The 17,085-nt window shown below is 50.7% G+C and overlaps 1 protein-coding gene across 4 annotated transcripts in view; it reads left to right on the top strand.

The window, feature by feature from the left end:
- The window catches only part of SLC2A9 (solute carrier family 2 member 9), a 261,777-nt gene that overhangs the window by 157,435 nt on the left and 87,257 nt on the right, over positions 1 to 17,085 (top strand). For 3 of the 4 annotated variants that reach the window (XM_058546727.1, XM_058546726.1, XM_058546730.1), the window contains one exon: positions 8,617 to 8,804. The exons of the other annotated variant lie outside the window; for it this stretch is intronic. In XM_058546727.1, coding sequence (XP_058402710.1) covers positions 8,617 to 8,804 — 188 coding nt within the window. The remainder of the gene's footprint in view (positions 1 to 8,616; positions 8,805 to 17,085) is intronic. 4 annotated transcript variants of the gene reach the window in all.

Genomic DNA, 17,085 nt, shown 5'->3' with positions numbered 1-17,085 from the left:
CTCATTGCTCATTAAGAGCCAATAGTGTTCTAAGGACTTCGTGGGTGCTGGCACTTAATACTGCTGACAGCCCACTGCCGTATGTCCATTTTACAGATGAGGAAACTGAGGCACAGACCCATGAAATGACTGGCCTGGTGTCAGCTTGGGTGAGAAGTGGTGGAGCTGGGATTGGAACCCAGGCAGTGTGGCCCCAGAGCCGGGCTCTTCACCACATCACACGATCACACAACCCGTCACAGGGGCAGGTGAACTTGGCTGGTGTCACTGCACCAGATCGTCACACGGACTCCCCTGGAACCTGACAAACGGAGGTGCATGAAGCTACAGAGACCTGCCGAGGCTCCGCACCTGACGGCAGCAGAGCCAGGACGTGAGCCCGGTCCGGTCTGTGTCCAGGCCCGTCCCCTCTCCTCTATGCCACCTCTGCACGTTTCCACCGCGGGGCACAGCGTTGTGTGGGTATTGGAGGGCCTGATTAGGCTGCGGTCAACCTTTGGTTCTTTCTCTGAGCTGGCCGGGCACAGGCACCACCTCCAGACACCTCGCCATTGATCCGAGAAACCTCGGGGCTGTGAGTCGGACCTGGTGAAGACCACCTGCTCTTCTTTCTTCCTTCCTTCGTTCCTTCCTCCCTCCCTCCCTCCCTCCCTCCCTTCCTTCCTTCTTTCTTTCTTTCTTTCGTGTTGGGGGTGTGCAGCGTGGGCTGGCTGAATGCCGGGGCTCAGCCCTCCGTGACCGCGAAGGAAAGGAACTGCCCAGGATGACACAGCCCCCAGCTCATCCCCCATTTCTCCAGTCGGCATGCTGGCTGCTTCCCAATCCCCAGGGCCCTCCAGGCTCCGGCCGTGAAAGGTCTCCCAGCCCCGTCTCATGGAGGCTGGTGGCCTGGGTTGTCCACCTGGCTCCAGCTAACATGTGGCACATGAGCCACCTGCCCTGCTGGACTCAGCCTAACCCAGCATCCACACCCTTCCCCACTAGGCGGAGAGGACACCCTCAGGATCCCTCTGGGCCCCAAGCCCCAGGCAGCCGTGACGGCTCAGGCAGAATCAGATGCCAGGAGAGCCCCGTCCTCCATCCCGGCACGCCAAGAGAGCCAGCACCCCAGAAGGGCCTTGCCTGGAAGCCAGGCTGACCTTTAGGGGAAGCCCGTGGGCCACCCCGCAAGCTCCCCAGCCAACACAAGCACCTGATGAGCACTTTCCAGGGCCGGATACCTCTCCAGGTGTATGCTTCCTACCTGGTCCTCATACAACCTAAGAGGCAGGCATTAGTGTCGTCACTGCCAGAGTGAGGACAGGGGCACAGAGAGGCTGAGCAACTCATCCATAGTCACACAGTCTGGACACAGCATTGCAGGGGCTCCAGCCCCGCCAGCCTGCCTGTAGAGCTGTGAGCTCAAACACGAGGCTTGCAGCTGCTCAGTCTGAGTTGCAACTCCTGTCCCTTCCACCCTCCCTGCCAGCCCTCAGGCAGCACCGGACAGACACGCCCCACATTTGCCCTTATTAGGTTTTGTGTGATGCTGGTTTCACTCGTGGCTGCTGGTCTCCTGGCGAGTTACTGTTCCCTGGAAGGGGACAGTCTGGGTGTTGCATCCGTGGTGAGCCAGGCTCTGGGCTGGTACCCTGCATGCCTTGCCGCGGGTGGCTGTCATCACAACCTGGAGACACAGGTGAGCTCGGCCCCAGCTTAGAGGTGAGGATTCTAAGGCCTGAGAGATCAGATGTGGAAAGGAGAGGTTGGGGGTGTGTTGAACCAACAGCTAATTTCAACAGCTCCGTATGAGTTTCCTGTGGCTGTTCTAACACATTAGCACAAACTTAGTGGCTTAAAACAACACAGATTTATCATCTTACAGTTCTGGAGGTCAGAACTCCAAAATAGGTCTCACTGGGCTAGAACCAAGGTGTCGCAGGGCTGTGTTTTTTCTAGAGTCTCCAGGAGAGAATCATTCCTGGTCTTTTCCAGCTGGCAGAGGCCGCCTGCAGGCCTTGGCTCATGGCCCTTCCTCTGTCTTTAAATGCATTCCTCCACCCTCTATTCCCATCGTCACGTCTTCTCTGACTCTGACCTCCTGCCTCCCTCTTATAAGGACCCTGTGATGACACTGGGCCCACCCAGAGAATCCAGGGTCACCTCCCCATCTCAGGATCCTTAACTTGTCACAGCTGCAGAGTCCCTGTGGCTGTGTAAGCCAACACATTCCCAGGTTCCGGGGATTAGGACGTGGACTTGTTTGGGAGGTCATTATTCTGCCTCCCACAGGCTCTTTCTGCTTCTCAAGGTGCCTCCTACAGGACAAGGATGGCAAGTACCCTGGTGATATTCGCCTCCACACCCTGCTCAGTGCCCTCCATGGGATCACCTCTCCAGGCCCCCAGGACATCCTGGACCACCCCTCTGTGACACATGCCACATGCAGTTTTAATGACATATCTTGATGCACTTGTGCAGGCTGTTAGTAGGTGCTCCGGCAAGCACATTTAGGAGAGATGGAGCAAAACAGAATTAAACGAGTGTCTTTGCTGCAGGACTTATCAGAACCTTTACTGTTCTAATGTAAAGAGATAGAGCGTGCAATGATACTAAACTTCTTTGACCAAGGAATCTTGTTTCCATGGAGCCTCCCCTGGGCTTGGAATTCCACAAAGTGCACTTTAGGAAATGGGATGTGGCTGTGTGATGGGGACACCACCTGTGCTTTTGTTCCTCTGGCCCTGACTCTGAGCACAGTGCCTGGACCGCAGCAGAGCTCAGTCAATCCATGCTGAGAACTGGCTGCGAAGGGGCCGTGATTTCCGTCAACCAGCCGTGAGGCTGTCCCTTTAAAAGGCCTGAGCTTTCTGCCCAAGGGCTGTGTGTCCCTCGGAACTTGCTGGAGCTGACCATCAGCCCGGAGTAGCGGAAGTTCAATTCACAGCCAACCGGCAGGGCCTGGCAAAGCTAGACCCATTCCCCCCAAAAGCCCAGGCTGTAGTCGAGGCCAGGCTCAGGCCGGCCCCGAGGCTGAGGCAGAGGAGGACTGAAAACCGTGTCTCCACTTGACAGCAGCAGTGTGGCCTCCAGAGACAAGAGGGCACTAAAATTAACCACGGGAAGCGGCAGGCAGGAAGCAGATCACCCCCTTCCTGCCCCACAGGACTCAGCGTCCACCCAGGGGCCCTGGGGTGGTCTTGATCAAGGCGAGCTCTTCCTAGTATCGGGGGACACCTGCGGGGCCTGAAGCCCGGGAGGGTCTCCGCCCAGGGTGGAGCCCGTGCCAGGGCCCCCCGTGGGGCGCGCGAGCACATGCCCATCCCCTCGCAGCCTGTGTGCGGGTGCCCCCAGCTGCATTGGAGTTGTCACTGCTGCTCTGCTCTGTGGGGTGGCCGAGGGCCGTGGGGAGCCGGTCATTTGTCAACCACACCGCACTCGGAACAGCGGAGGAGGCCACTCAGAAGCTGGTCCCCCCACTGAGGTAGTTGAGTATAATCTCTCTCTGTTCCTGTCGCTAAGGCACGGCCCCCTTCCGTGTTGATAACATGCTCCTCCTTCCCTGTCACCCCAGAGTCTCAGATTTTACTCTTCATTCAAAACCCATCAGTTGAGTACACACTCGGTGTCAGGCTCTACAGAGAAGAAATAAAACGATAATAGTAATAATAATTGTTTACTGAACGCCATTTACGCACCAAGCACTTTACATTGTTTACGTACATTTACGTTGTTTTTATGCGCCGAAACAGCCCCAGAGGCAGGTGTTTTGATTTCCGTTCCATGGACGTGCAGCTCAGAGAGAACCAGTAACCTGCCTGGGGTCACACAGGGGAGGCAGGCACGGGTGTGAGGTCCAGGTCCCCTGGCTCCACAGCCCTCGCCCTTCCCACCGCACCACGGCACCCCTTAAGTAGCCCCTGCTCAGGGGGCATCACGGGATGGTCATGGCAGGTGTGTGGACATGTCGTCACAGCCAGGAGTGACTCTGATGAGACAGTCATCAACCGTGACCGGGTCTGGGAAGGCTTCCGGAAGACGTGACTGCTGAGTGGGTCCTCAGAAAAGAATGTTCTGGGCAGGCCACGAAGTGGCGGGCGTTCTGGGCAGAAGGAGCAGCACACGCACGGCGCAGAGGCACGTCTTGGGGGTGGGTGGGGGCCTCTGAGGCAGCAGCCAGGACAGACGGGGAGGAGGCAGGCTCAGAGGAAGCAGGGGTGGTGGGCAGAGGGCTCCACGAGGCAGATAGGGTTTGGACTGGGTCCCGCTGGCGGGGGCAGGGCTGCGAAGGCTTGAGTGCGGGAGAATGGTGCTTTTGGAGGATGGAGACTGGGGCGCAGAGCCCAGTGGGGAGATGCTGAGGCCTGAACTGAGACAGGACCTGGGGACCCGCAGGAGCACGTGACTCTAGAGGTCAGGAAGGTGGAATCCGGAGGGCTTGGTGACCAGATGAGCCCTGCGGCAGGCACGTCAGCTCCTGTGGGCACTCCAGGCCTTCCTCGGGCTGCTCCTCCTACGACTTCTGACCAAGGGAGCACCAGGGAAGGCTTCCTGGAGGAGGTGGTGTCTGAGCTGAGGCTCAAAGAACAAGTAGGGTAGCCAGGTGCAGAAAGTCAAAAGGATATTCCAGAGAGAGGAAAGGAGCAAATGTACCAATGTCTCTTTCTCCCGAGTGTCAAGATGTATGAGGTAACTTTTTGTCTTGGCTCCCTGACCAGAGGGTACCCCCCAACTTCTGACAGCCTGAAACACCCCCTCATGCTCCAGCTCAGCCTTCATGTTTCTAGAGTTTGCTTTTTTCAAAAGGACATTGTGAGCCCAGAGGGGGTACATATGGGATAGGAAGGACCCTGAAGCTGAATGCCTCAGGGCCATTGTTAGGAGTGATCACAAATAGACAGAAAGGAGCAAAGTGAGGGAGTCGGGGTGGGGGGGTGGCGGGCTTGTCTGGCAATTAGGGAAACAGAGGGAGGCCGCTTAGGCCAGGGACCCACAGGGCTGTCATGTCCTGCACTGCAGACAGAGGAGAGAGGGGCCTGGAGGGGTGCGAGGGGGCGTATTCTGGTACAGGACCCTCTGGGGAGGAGCCAGGAGCTGGTAACTCTATTTGAGGCAGTGGTTCTGAATGGGGTTGGCGGGGATGACTTTGTCCCAGGAGACAATTTGCAATGTCTGAAGACATATTTTTTAATTAATATTCTTATTGAGATATAACTGACATATAATATTATATTAGTTTCAGGTGTACAACATAATGATTCGATATGAGCATATATTGAGAAATGATCACCACCGTAAGTCCAGTTAACACTCATCACCACACATAATTATAACTTTTTTCTTATGATGAGAACTTTTAAGATCTACTGTCTTAGCAACTTTCAAATATACAGTACGGTATTGTTAACTATAGTCACCATGCTGTACATTACACCTCCAGGCCTTACGTATTTTAGAGCTGGAAGTTTGTACTTTTGATTCATTTCACCTCCTACCCCCACCCCCCACCTCTGACAACCCGTACAGAGAACAACAATCTGTTCTCTGTATCTATGAGTTCCGCTTGGGGGTTTTTTTTTCAAGTTCCGCGTATGAGTGAGATCATACAGTATTTGTCTTTCTCTGTCTGACATCTTGCACTTAGCGTCATGTCCTCAAGGTCCATGTCTGTGGTTGTGAAAGGCAGGATTTCCTTCTTTTTTATAGCTGAATAATATTCTCCTGTATATATATACCACATTTTCTGTATCCATTCATCTATCGATGGACACGTGGGTTGTTTCCATGTCTTGGCTATCGTAAATAATGCCTGCAGACATCTTTGATTGTCACCACTGAGAGGGTGCTTCTGGCATCTGGTGGGTGGAGGCCAGGAATGCTGCTCAACATCCTACAATGCACAGGACAGTCCCGACCACAAAGAGTTATCGGGCCCGAGATGTCAATGGTGCCAAGGTGGAGAGGTTTTGCCAGCTGGGTCGGTTCAGCTCTGAACCACAAACACTGACCTGGCACATTGTTCCCCTTCAGGCACCAGGAACTGGGCCTCAAGGTGCCCACAGCGAGTGGACAGAGGAGGTGCCAGTGACAGTGCAGGGAGAAAGTGCTGAGATGGAGATCAGGGACTGTGAGAGCCCAGGGCAGCCTTGCGTCGGGCAGGGAGCAGGAGAGTTAGCCAGGCGAGGAACAGCGGGAAAAGCATTCCCAACAGAGGGAACGGCATGGCCAAGTGCAGAGAGCCAAGAAAGCACACCATGTGCTGGAAAGATGAGCAGTTTGCACGTCCGAGAGAGATGCATGCAAAGATGGAAGCAGCAGGAGGGGAAGCTGCAGGAGAGCTACGGGCCAGGCCCCGGAGCCTGGACTTCATCCTGTGCACCGTGGAGAGCCCAGGGGGCCTTTTAAGCAGCAAAATGAAATGGTGAGACGTGTGGCTGATGCTGCAGCGTGAAGAACAGGTTTATGTAGGAGCTCTGCAGGGCGTGAGAAGACTGGGCCCAGGGGAGCAGTCCCTGGGCTATTGCCATTGTTCAGGAGAAGGTAACACGAAACAAAGTAGCCCAGCACTTCGAAAGCTGAAAATAGGGCTAAGCTGATTGATTGCTTTGCCCTGTCAAGGGATTAGCTGTTGCAGGTTGGCGTCTCCAGGAATCAGGTGCTGAGAAGGGTCAGGAGGGCACAGTCGCGTTGGGGAGTAACACTGGGAAAGGAAATGGGCAGAAGCAGGATTGGGCAGGGGGGCGGTGGATCACAGTGCCACCTGGCGAAGTCTCTGCAAGCCCAGTGCTTGTGCATTCCAGGAGCGCCCCACTGGGCAGAAATGCCTGGGCCCTGGACCACCACCATGTTCAGTCGTGGGCTGGGAGCCACTGTGAGAACAGCATTACTTGGGCTTCCAAGTTGAGGAGGACGCCTGCGAAGCTAAGAGCTGGAGGCTGTCAGCTATCTACACTGCTCACAGCCAAGCAGTGAGTCCTTTCCCGAAGGGGACTTGAGTAGTGCGTCTCCGTGTCTGCCATGCTAGTCACACAAGGTACTCTTCCTCATCCAGTCACAGGAACCTTGTAAGAAGGGGTGTGGGGCAAGTAGAAACAAACTCTTTTTATGAACACATATAGAACAGGAAATTAAATTGATCCTTTAAAAAAAGAAAGAGAACACAACTTTTAAGAGAAAGAAGAGAGATTTTTGTTCTGGGAAACTCTGTTAAGAGCTGAGCATTATGTTTAGCTGAGAGCTTCCTGGCAGCCAAGGTGAAAAGTGGGGAGGGGGCACGGGGGGACAGGTTATAAAATTCCCCTTATTTTGTATGGAAAGCATGTATGTCAGGGAGGAGAGAGAAATGTTTTCCTGCCCTAAAACCCTAGGATTACTTTATCACATGAATGTTGCATTTTGAATTTTGGGAAGTATTAGAAATACTTTGATTTAGTGCATGACGTGGAAATGTTACTTGTTCAGCTACTTCTCCTATTTATCCTTAATAAATGCCAGGAAAAGTATTAAATCATAGCTTACAAAAGAGACATCTGAAGCAGTTTGCAGGATACCACTGGAAATAACACCCCAGAGCCTTTGTAGGCTTACTTCTTGGAAAATCTGGAGCAAGTTTAATGGTTTTTTTTTTTTTTTGCTACTTAAAAAGAGCAATTTCACGTGTCCTGTGGTGCCGAGCAGTGTTTTTAAGGATGATGCCCACTGTGTCTGGAATGGACTGTCCACGGGAGCCGTCACAACAGCCACCTTTCCCTGTAGGAGGATGAATATCAGAGCACTGAATATTTAAATCCACATTCTAAAAGCGTCTCCCACAATCTGATGATTATGACCTCAGGGGTCTAATCAGTCAGCCCACCTTCACGCATATATCCGTGGAGGTTCACACAATTAAGGTCTTGGTGAGAAAGGACGGGTTCACTGAGGCTGGAAATGTGCAGTGTTCAGCCTGGAAAAAGCACAAGTCACGTGGGTGAGTTTGACTCCTGGCACGATGAGCTCTGAGAGTGTTTCCACCCGAGGTTTCTGTATTTCAGAGGGTCACACGGAAAGGGCCCTAGAGGTCATTTGGTTCAATCCTCCTTCCGATGACAGAATCGGCTCCCAGGCGTCCTGGCCAAGTGGTGATCTGATCTCCATCTGGACACCTCCAACAAGGATGAGCACACAGAGCCAGGCAAATAGGAGGTGCTCACTAAATATGCATTGAAAGAGCACCTCCTATGTGCAAAGCTCTGAGCCAGGGTTTAGTGTGTATTATATCATGCAATTATTACAGCAGCCGCATGAGGCAGGAGTGATTACAGAAGATGAACGGGGGTGCTGTTCGTCTACCCAGTGGTGGAGACTGGATTTGAACCCTGGGCCTGCTCTGCTTTGCTGCAGGGGCAATCAGGAGACCCTGGTTCTCTCCTGGCTCTCCTTCTAGCCAATCAGGTGACCTTGGGCAAGTCATTGTGTCTCTCTAGGCCTCTGTTTTCCTATTTTTAAACAAGGGCTTGGGACCCCCTGGTTTCGAAGGCCCCTGCCAGCTCCACCCCTGACAAGGTGTGTGCCTGGGTGGAGGGACTGTCCCTGCAGGGCCCGGCCTTAGACACATCATGATCCATGCTGAAAGTCCGTGTGTGTCCCTGTTTGCAGCCTTCCAGACATTCCTGGGCAAAGAGGACGTCTCCCAAGAGATGGAGGAGGTCCTGGCGGAGAGGCGTGTGCAGAGGAACATCCGCCTGGTGTCCGTGCTGGAGCTGCTCAGGAGTCCCTTCGTCCGCTGGCAGGTGGTCACCGTGGTCCTCACCATGGCCTGCTACCAGCTCTGCGGGCTCAACGTGGTGAGCGTCCCCTCACCAGCGGAGGAACCCGAGGGAGGAGTGGGAGGGCGGTTCATGGCCTGGGCCCTGGACGCCCAGGTTCCTATCCCAGCTCTGCCACCTCCACCAGCTCTGTGCCACTGGGCACCCACATAATCTGATCCCCAGTCTCCTCATCTGTGAAATGGGAGAACACTGAAAGAAACGATCCATGCAGAGTGTTCAATGCAGCAGCCAGCACAAAGTGATCCCTTAATAAATGCTGCCTATCATTATAATTACTTATCCCTAGAGACCCCTAAAAGTCATATTTCTTAATAAAATGGGTATTAGGAAGTCATAAGTGGGAGACATTGAAATGATTTAAATAAAAGTACTCTTCGGGCCGGCCCAGTGGCGTAGTGGTTAAGTTCGCATGCTCCACTTTGGTGGCCCAGGGTTCAAAGGTTCAGATCCTGGGCATGGACCTACACACTGCTCATCAAGCTGTGCTGTGGCAGCATCCCACATACAAAATAGAGGAAGATGGGCACAGATGTTAGCTCAGGGCCAGTCTTCCTCACCCCCCCCAAAAAAAGACTACTCTTGGCTGGGCTGGCTTCAGCGCATGACTTCGACCTGAGAAAATCTTAAAGCTTTAAAGAAAAAGTTTCTTGGGGCCTGAGCTGACATGGCAGGGAATTTGGAGGAGAAGGTCTCCTGTGAGGTCCCCAAACCCTCTCATGGACGCAGCTCCTGGTCTCTCTTGAGGGCTCCAGAAGGTAGAATCCAGGGATTCGAGGAATAGGAAGGCAGGCTTAGGATCATTATCATCATCATTATTGTTGCTTCTGGAAAACAGTGTGTCGCCTCCGGGGTGGTAAGTTCCCTACTCATAAAGGTGTGCCAGCCACTGGCCAGCCACTTGACAGGGGCGTGTAGAGGAGATTTTTGCACTAAAGCATCCGAATGCCTTCTGAGGTCACTTATGTAGCTCAGGAGAAGTGTGGCAGACCCCAGAGGGAGGGAGAGGGGACCTTCTGAAGAGTCCCAGACACGCTGAACCTCTGTGTTTATTTACACTGAATGAGCATGAGCCTGGCATCCTCTAAAAGTTGGTGGTAGGGGGGTGTTGGGGTGTTTAGGGGAGGTAACGTGGAAAGGGAAAGATGACAGCATAGAAAGTTACGCCACATGCTCTGCCTCATTCCAACAACTCTTGATTCTATTTTCGGAAACACTGAGATGAATGAGATCATCTAGCACCTTAATTCTTTTTACCTGTTCCTTGGTCTGGTTGAAGTCCAAAGAGTGAGGAAGCACCTGGGTCAACAGCATGACCTTGGGCAAGTCCTGCTGTTGCCCTCCTTTACAAGACCAAGGTGGTGCTGAACCCTCTCGAAGCCACCCTTCGGTTCTGAGAGAGCAGAGAGAGAATGTGTCCATTTCTTAAAGCTCACACTTGGAGTCGTAGAAGCCGCATATGGAGCCTGTATTTAATGAGGCATTTAGATAGAGAACCATGACTTTTCTAAGGAGAATGCACTCCTCCGCTGAGACATAATTTTCCGATTTGCATACGCTGTGTAACTTTATACATTCCACCAGGGTGTATCTGTAAGCCCCGATACATAAGTGTCTGATGGGAAAAAAGCATCTCGTCTGCTCCCAGACCAGCAGTGGTGAGAGCTCAGCTTCAGAATATTCTGCCCTCCTCGTATTCAGTGCTTTTCCTCTCTTTTTTTTATTGTTGTGGAACACTGACATGAGAGCTACCCTCTTAACAACTGTTGAAGTGTACAGTACAATGTTGTTGACTATAGGCACAGTGTTGTACTGCAGATCTCTAGAGCTATTCATCTTGCCTAACTGAAACTTGATACCTGTTGATCAGCAACTCCTCCTCCCCCCTCTCCCAGCCCCTGGCAACCATCTTTCTACTCTCTGCTTCTGTGAGTTTGACTATTTTAGATATTTCACATAAGTGGAATCATGCAGTATTTGTCCTTCTGTGACTGGCTTATTTCACTTACCATAATGTCCTCCAGGTTCATCCATGTTGTCACATATAGCAGGATTTCTGTCTTTTTCAGGCTGAATAATATTCCATTGTATGTATATATCACATTTTCTTTATCCGTTCATCCATCAACCAACACTTAGGATACTTCCACATTTTGGCTATTATGAATAGTGCTGCATTGAACATGGGAGTGCAAATATCTTTTAAAGATCCTTCTTTCAACTCTTTTGGGTAAATACCCAGAAGTGGAATTGCTGGATCTTATGGTAGTTCTATTTTTCATTTTTTGAGGACCCTTCATACTATTTTCCATAGTGGCTGCATCAGTTTACATTCCCAACAACAGTGTGCAAGGGTTCCCATTTCTCCACATCCTCACCAACACACACACACACACACACACACACACACACACATATTTAATATTAGCCATCCTAACAGCTTTGAGGTGATATCGTGTTGTGGTTTTGATTTGCATTTCTGTGATGGTTAATGATGTTGAGCATCTTTTTATATACCTGTTGGCTATTTGTATGTCTTCTTTGGAGAAATGTCTATTCAAGTCCTTTGCCCATTTTTTAATGGGGTTATTTGGAGATTTTTTTGGTTTGGTTTGGTTGTTGTTTGCAATTGAGATATAGGAGTTCCTTATATATTAACTCCTTATCAGATATATGGTTTGCTAACACTTTCTCCCGTTCTGTAGGTTGTCTTTGCACTCTGTTGATTATTTCCTTTGCTGTGCAGAAGCTTTTTAGTTTGATGTAGTCCCACTCGTCTATTTTTGCTTTTGTTATTATATCCAAAAAATCATTGCCAAGACCAATGTCATGAAGCTTATTTTCCCCTATATTTTCTTCTAGGAGTTTTATAGTTCCAGGTCTTATTCTTAAGTCTTTAATCCATTTTGAGTGAAGAAAAGGGTCCAGTTTCATTATTTTGTTTGTGGATATCCAGTTTTCCCAGCGCCATTTGTCAGAGAGACTATCCCTTCCCCAGTGAATATCCTTGGCACCCTTGTTGAAGATAGTTGGCCATACATGCATGGGGTTTATTTCTGGGCTCTCTGTTCTGTTCCATTGGTCTATATGTCTGTCTTTATGCCAGCACCATACTGGAGTTTTCATTTTAATTACTGGAGTTTTGTAATTATTTTAAAATCAGAAAGTGTGATGCCTCCAGTTTGATTCTTTCTCAAGATTGTTTTGGCTATGCATTGTCTTTTGTTGTTCCATATGAATTTTAGGATTTTTTTCTGTTTCTGTAAAACATGCCATAGGGATTTTGATAGGGATAGCATTGAATCTGTAGATTGTTTTGGGCCTGGATAGTATGGACCTTTCAACAATATTAAGTCTTCCAATTCATGAACACAGAATATCCATTGTTGCTGACCTTAGAGGAAAAGCTTTCAGTTTTTCACCATTGAGTATGCCGTTAGCTGTGGGCTTATCACCTATGGCCTTTATTATGTTGAAGTAATTTCTTTCTATTCTTAGTTTGTTGAGGATTATTTAAGTCTTTAAGTCAAGAGTAATACTTCCAGCTTGGCGTGCTTAACTTGACATAGACAAGACCAGAACAAGACCAGAGGCCTGGCTGTCTGTCTCACTGTGACCACAAACCTGCAGTGAGAAACCGGACCAGTTGCTTTCCCTTACCCAGCCTTTGTCTGCTTGGCTGTGATAATAATCAAGCACACACTTATTTAGCACTTAGCATGAGCCAGGAGCTGCCCCCATGGTAGCTGTATGAGTTAGGCACCACTGGTAGGCACAGAGACGTTGAGAGACTTTCCCAAGGTCACAGCTAGGAATGGTAGAAAGGGGATTTGAGCCCCAGCTGTTTGGCCAGAAGGTCTGGGTGCTTATACCCCAAGCAGGGAGGGTCCCCAAGGCCCCCTGAGAGCATCCCCATGAGTGTCACTGGGCTGTATGCCCAGGTCATCCTGTTACCAATTGAAGTCTCTCCCCAACTGGGAGAGACCCAAGGAAGGGTCTCTTGCCCTTCCTCTTGGGGTTCTTTCTCTGTTTGGTGTTGCAACTTTGACATGAGACCGAAGCTAAGCGTTCAATAGCACAAGCTTTATGCAATGGCCAGAGAATGGAGAAGTGGGAACAAAGTTCAGAAATCAACTTCTCAGCTCCTGGGGCGATTAAGCAGCTGTTATAAGGGGTCTGGGTAATGAAGGGGCGGAATATTCACAATGGTTCAGAGAACTGGTTAGGCTTTTTGGGGGAATTGGGTGCCACCTCTTTTCCTTCCTTATTTGGTGATATCCTGCCATTGCCATGGCAGTTGTAAACTGTCATGGCGCCAGTGGGTATGTTGTGTAGCATGGTAGTGTGTTATAGACCAAGGAGAGTATAATGAGCTGCAGGGTCTATGTCAGGTCAAGTCAGACTGCCATGTTGCCTTTAACCAGTTTTGACTGGTTTTGTTCAGCCATCTTCTCCGTCCTCTCTTTGTGGTGTCCTGCAAGCTAAAGACAACACGTTAGGCTTGTTCTAAGCAGGGTTGTGGTTAATGTCCTATGGGGCCGGGGGCCAGGGTAACAATCCCTAGGCAGCCAATGGGACACGTCTTACTTCTTCTGTTTTACATGAAAAAGGACAAACACCGGTTAGCAGCAAACCCCAGCATCACAGCCCCACTGTCCTGTGCTCGGTCCAGGCTCTCCTCCTGCATCCACTGCCTTTTCATCCAAATAATTCATGAAACCAAGGAAGAGAGCTGTCCAGTACAGATGAAAAACTTTAAATGCCCTTTAAAACTTGCTTTGTCCCTTTAGCTTGACCAGAAATTATTCTGGGGCTATGGTCTATAGTTTGAGACAGTTGTTAATATTGCTAGGCCTCTGTCTGCTCATCACCTTATTCCGGCCCCAAATGTCCTGCAGGGTAGTGGTGCTGTCCCCATTTTCTACATGAAGAAACTGAGGCTTACAGATGGTCAAGGACTTGCTCAATGTCACAGTGAGTGGTGCCTGTACTGTCAAACTCACACTCCCTGGCACCAGGTGCCCTGCCAGGCCTGGCCGGCCCATCTCTAAGACCCAGGTGCCTTGTCCTAAACCAGCGTTTCTCAGCCTCAGCACCATGCACATTTGGGGCTGGAAAACTCATTGTCATAGGGGCTGTCCTGTTCACTATAGGATGTTTGCAGCATCCCTGGCCTCCACCCACCAGATGATAGTAGCCCACCCCACCACTTGTGACAACCAAAAATGTCTCTAGACATTGCTAAATTGCCCCCAGTTGAGAACCACTGTGTTAAACACACATTACATATTGCTCAGGGCATTTTTGCTAAAAAGTCAATAAGTGGTTTTCACGTTTAGAAATCAAGCGAGAGTTGGATTTAACAACATTTAGTTACTTCTAAATTCCTTTTCAGTGTTGGATTGTTTTTTTCCTCCTCTGACAATAGCTTTCAAATTCCCTTCTCTAAAATTAGACCTGTCACTTAAAATTGCTTATTTGATGCAGTCGCCTCCCTCCTGAGTACTTTGTCCTCTGCAGGAAAACAAGGCTTTCATGCGAACGTTCAGTCTCTCGCCAGCAAGAGGGAGCCTCCTTGTTGTAGAGTCCGTCCCCTTCCCGGGGTTGGCCACAATGGCTCCCACACCCTCAGTGCTGCTCCCCTCACCGTGACCATCCTCAAGCATGGAGGCCCTGTCCCATGGTCCCTGTGTCTCCAACTCCCAGAGCTGTCTGTGACACATGGCAGGCACCTGAACGTTTGGGAAAGGAGTAGGAAGTGAGAAGAATAAGGAGGCAGGGAGGGCACTGTATCTACCAAGTCCTTGGGTTGATAACTGGACCAACACCAATTGCCAAACCTGGTGCAGGGAAGCACAGTTTTCTTGAACCTTCCTGAATTTTCTGGAATGCCAAGAATTATGGTGGTACTTATCTACCTTGGGTTGCCCTTCCTTTCTCTGGATTCCTTCCTTCTTGAACAGAGGAAGCCAATTATATTGACTTCTTTGGGCTTCAGTTTCCTATTATGAAAAGTGGGGATGATATTAATACTCAGTTTGCACAGCTGCCATGAGGATTATATGAAATCGCGTACGTGGAATATCTCACAGATGGTAACTTGTGGGCTTGTGTTAGATCTCCCTCCCCGCTTGCTGTTATCAGCAAGACTGTTTCTAGCATTGTTTTCTTCTCTCTCAATGCCACACATTTTCAAACTTTGCTCTCAGATATGCAGCCTTGGTTGGGAAACAAGACACCCAAGCTTGCTAGAAATAGCTGTAAAACAAGAGGTGAGCTGAGTGCAGGCTATGAATAAGCCATACGGGCCTGGTGACATCCGTTCTGGATGCTCAGAGGCATTATTCTGTGGCCAGTGTTTGTCCACTTGGTGGGTGCCCTAGTATTACAGTGTTCCTGGGTAGCTGGTGTGTCCCTCGAGTCCTTTACCTGTGTAATTGTTGTGTAACTCCTCCCTTCCCTGCTAGACTCAGTCTATGAGGACAAGGACATGTGTGTTGTTCCCACTGAACCCCAGTGCCTAGCAGAGCGCTAGACATCCTGCACCCTCAATAAACAAGTGAATGGAAGGGGTGAGGGGAGGGTGGCACACAAGAAAACCTTAGACAGGCTTGTAGGGAAAAATGTACCTTCCCCCTTTGCTGGCCTGGAACCATATGAAGGTCCATCTCGTCTGTCTAAACCATCGTTAGGAATTCTGGAGCCCAAATCATGTTTTGTATAAAACTTCTAATCACAAGTTCAGAAGCATTATAAGTAGCTTTTGTTTTGAAGTTCCTTCCCAAATCACTTCCTAACTCAAATAAGAGCTAAAGATGTTCTGTTTCCCTAATAACTGAGACAGCTCCCTGAAAAAACTTGCTATGTCCTCGTGGTGGAGAGAGTGCCCATTGGAGACCCTCCGTGTGGCCGCCCTAGCGTTGTGGTCAAGAGCGCAAGTCCCGGAGTCAGCTGTGTTCAACTCCCAGCACTGAACTTGCGAGTTATGGGAGGAGTTGCCATAATGGCCCTGTGCCTCAGTTTCCCCAGCTGTAAAGTGGTACCCACTTCATATGATGGTGGTGAGGATAGATGAAAGGATGTGGATAAAGCCCTCAGCACAGTGCCAGCCACATAGGTGGTGCTCAATAATCTTAGCTGTTATCTTGTAGAAGGAGCCCTGCCCTGGGACCTTGGGGAGGCCTGGGCTCCAGCCTACGTCCTCCAGCCTCCCAGCTGTGTAATCCTGGGTGAGACACTTAACCCCTGTGATCTCAATCCCTGAGGCATCAAATGGGGACAGGACTCTAAGGAGGCGAGGAGGTTGCTATCAGAGGTTAGGGGCTGGTCAGGGTGAGGTTGTTTTCCTACCTGTAAGAGGAGCAAGATTGAGGAATCAGGCACTCCTAGAAAAGTTGTTACGGGCTAGGGTTTTCTGGCCACTCAATATTTGGGTGCTTACTTTGTATCTTTCTTGATTTACATGAAGAAAAAGAGCGAGAGGGGGAGAAGGGAGCTGCCCTTCACGAGCACTGAGAGTCAGGCCCCCTGGATCCGTCGTCCAGTTTCCCACACACACTTTGAGGATGTGAAGTGAGACCGGGGAGGCTGAGACCCAAGTGCAGGTTCTCACGGCTGATGGGCACTGCTGGAGTCCACCTGTTCTGTCCCCTGGCATCTTCCCACCTTTCCAAACGATAGCAGCTCACAGAGAGGGGCCTTCAGATTTGAAGTTGTGCTGACCTGGGAATCCAGCCACGTTGGCAGCTGAGTTACAAACCCTGGAGATGGCCCGGGAGTGGTTTGTGGTCCTGGTTTGCGAAGGGTGAGGCGTCCCACCAAGAGAGGCGGGGAGAGTCAGCTCATCCTCCGCCTCCATTGTCCCATCGAGGCCGGCCTGATGAGAATGGGCCTGATGAGAATGAGCGATGACATGTGCTCGGGGCATTGGGTGGGGCCGCTCTGCCAAGGACTAGCGTCTGGGTTTCAGGCGTTGTCAGAAGCGCAAAGCCCCTCCCTCGGGGGAGGTCTTGCTCTGCCCCTCCCTCGGGGGAGGTCTTGCTCTTCTTCACCGCAGGCCCATCATTTTCCTTTCCCATGATGCTCTCTGCTCCCTCCACCTCCCAGATTGACTCCACCTGCTTTCACACCCACCTCACTCCATCTCAGGAGGAAATCAGATGCCCTCTCGCCCAGAGGCAGCAGAGGGTGGCAGAAAAGACCGGAGTGACCTGAGATCACGTCCCAGCCCTGCCACTCGTAGCTGTGCAGCCCTCACCTGGCTGAGCCTCAGTTTCCTTGTCTGTAAATGAGGGCAATG

This window comes from Diceros bicornis, chromosome 8 (assembly GCF_020826845.1).
Source record: "Diceros bicornis minor isolate mBicDic1 chromosome 8, mDicBic1.mat.cur, whole genome shotgun sequence".
NCBI lineage: Eukaryota > Metazoa > Chordata > Mammalia > Perissodactyla > Rhinocerotidae > Diceros > Diceros bicornis.
The sequence above is the reverse complement of the archived record's forward strand: the minus strand, read 5'-3'. Positions and strand labels throughout refer to the sequence as shown.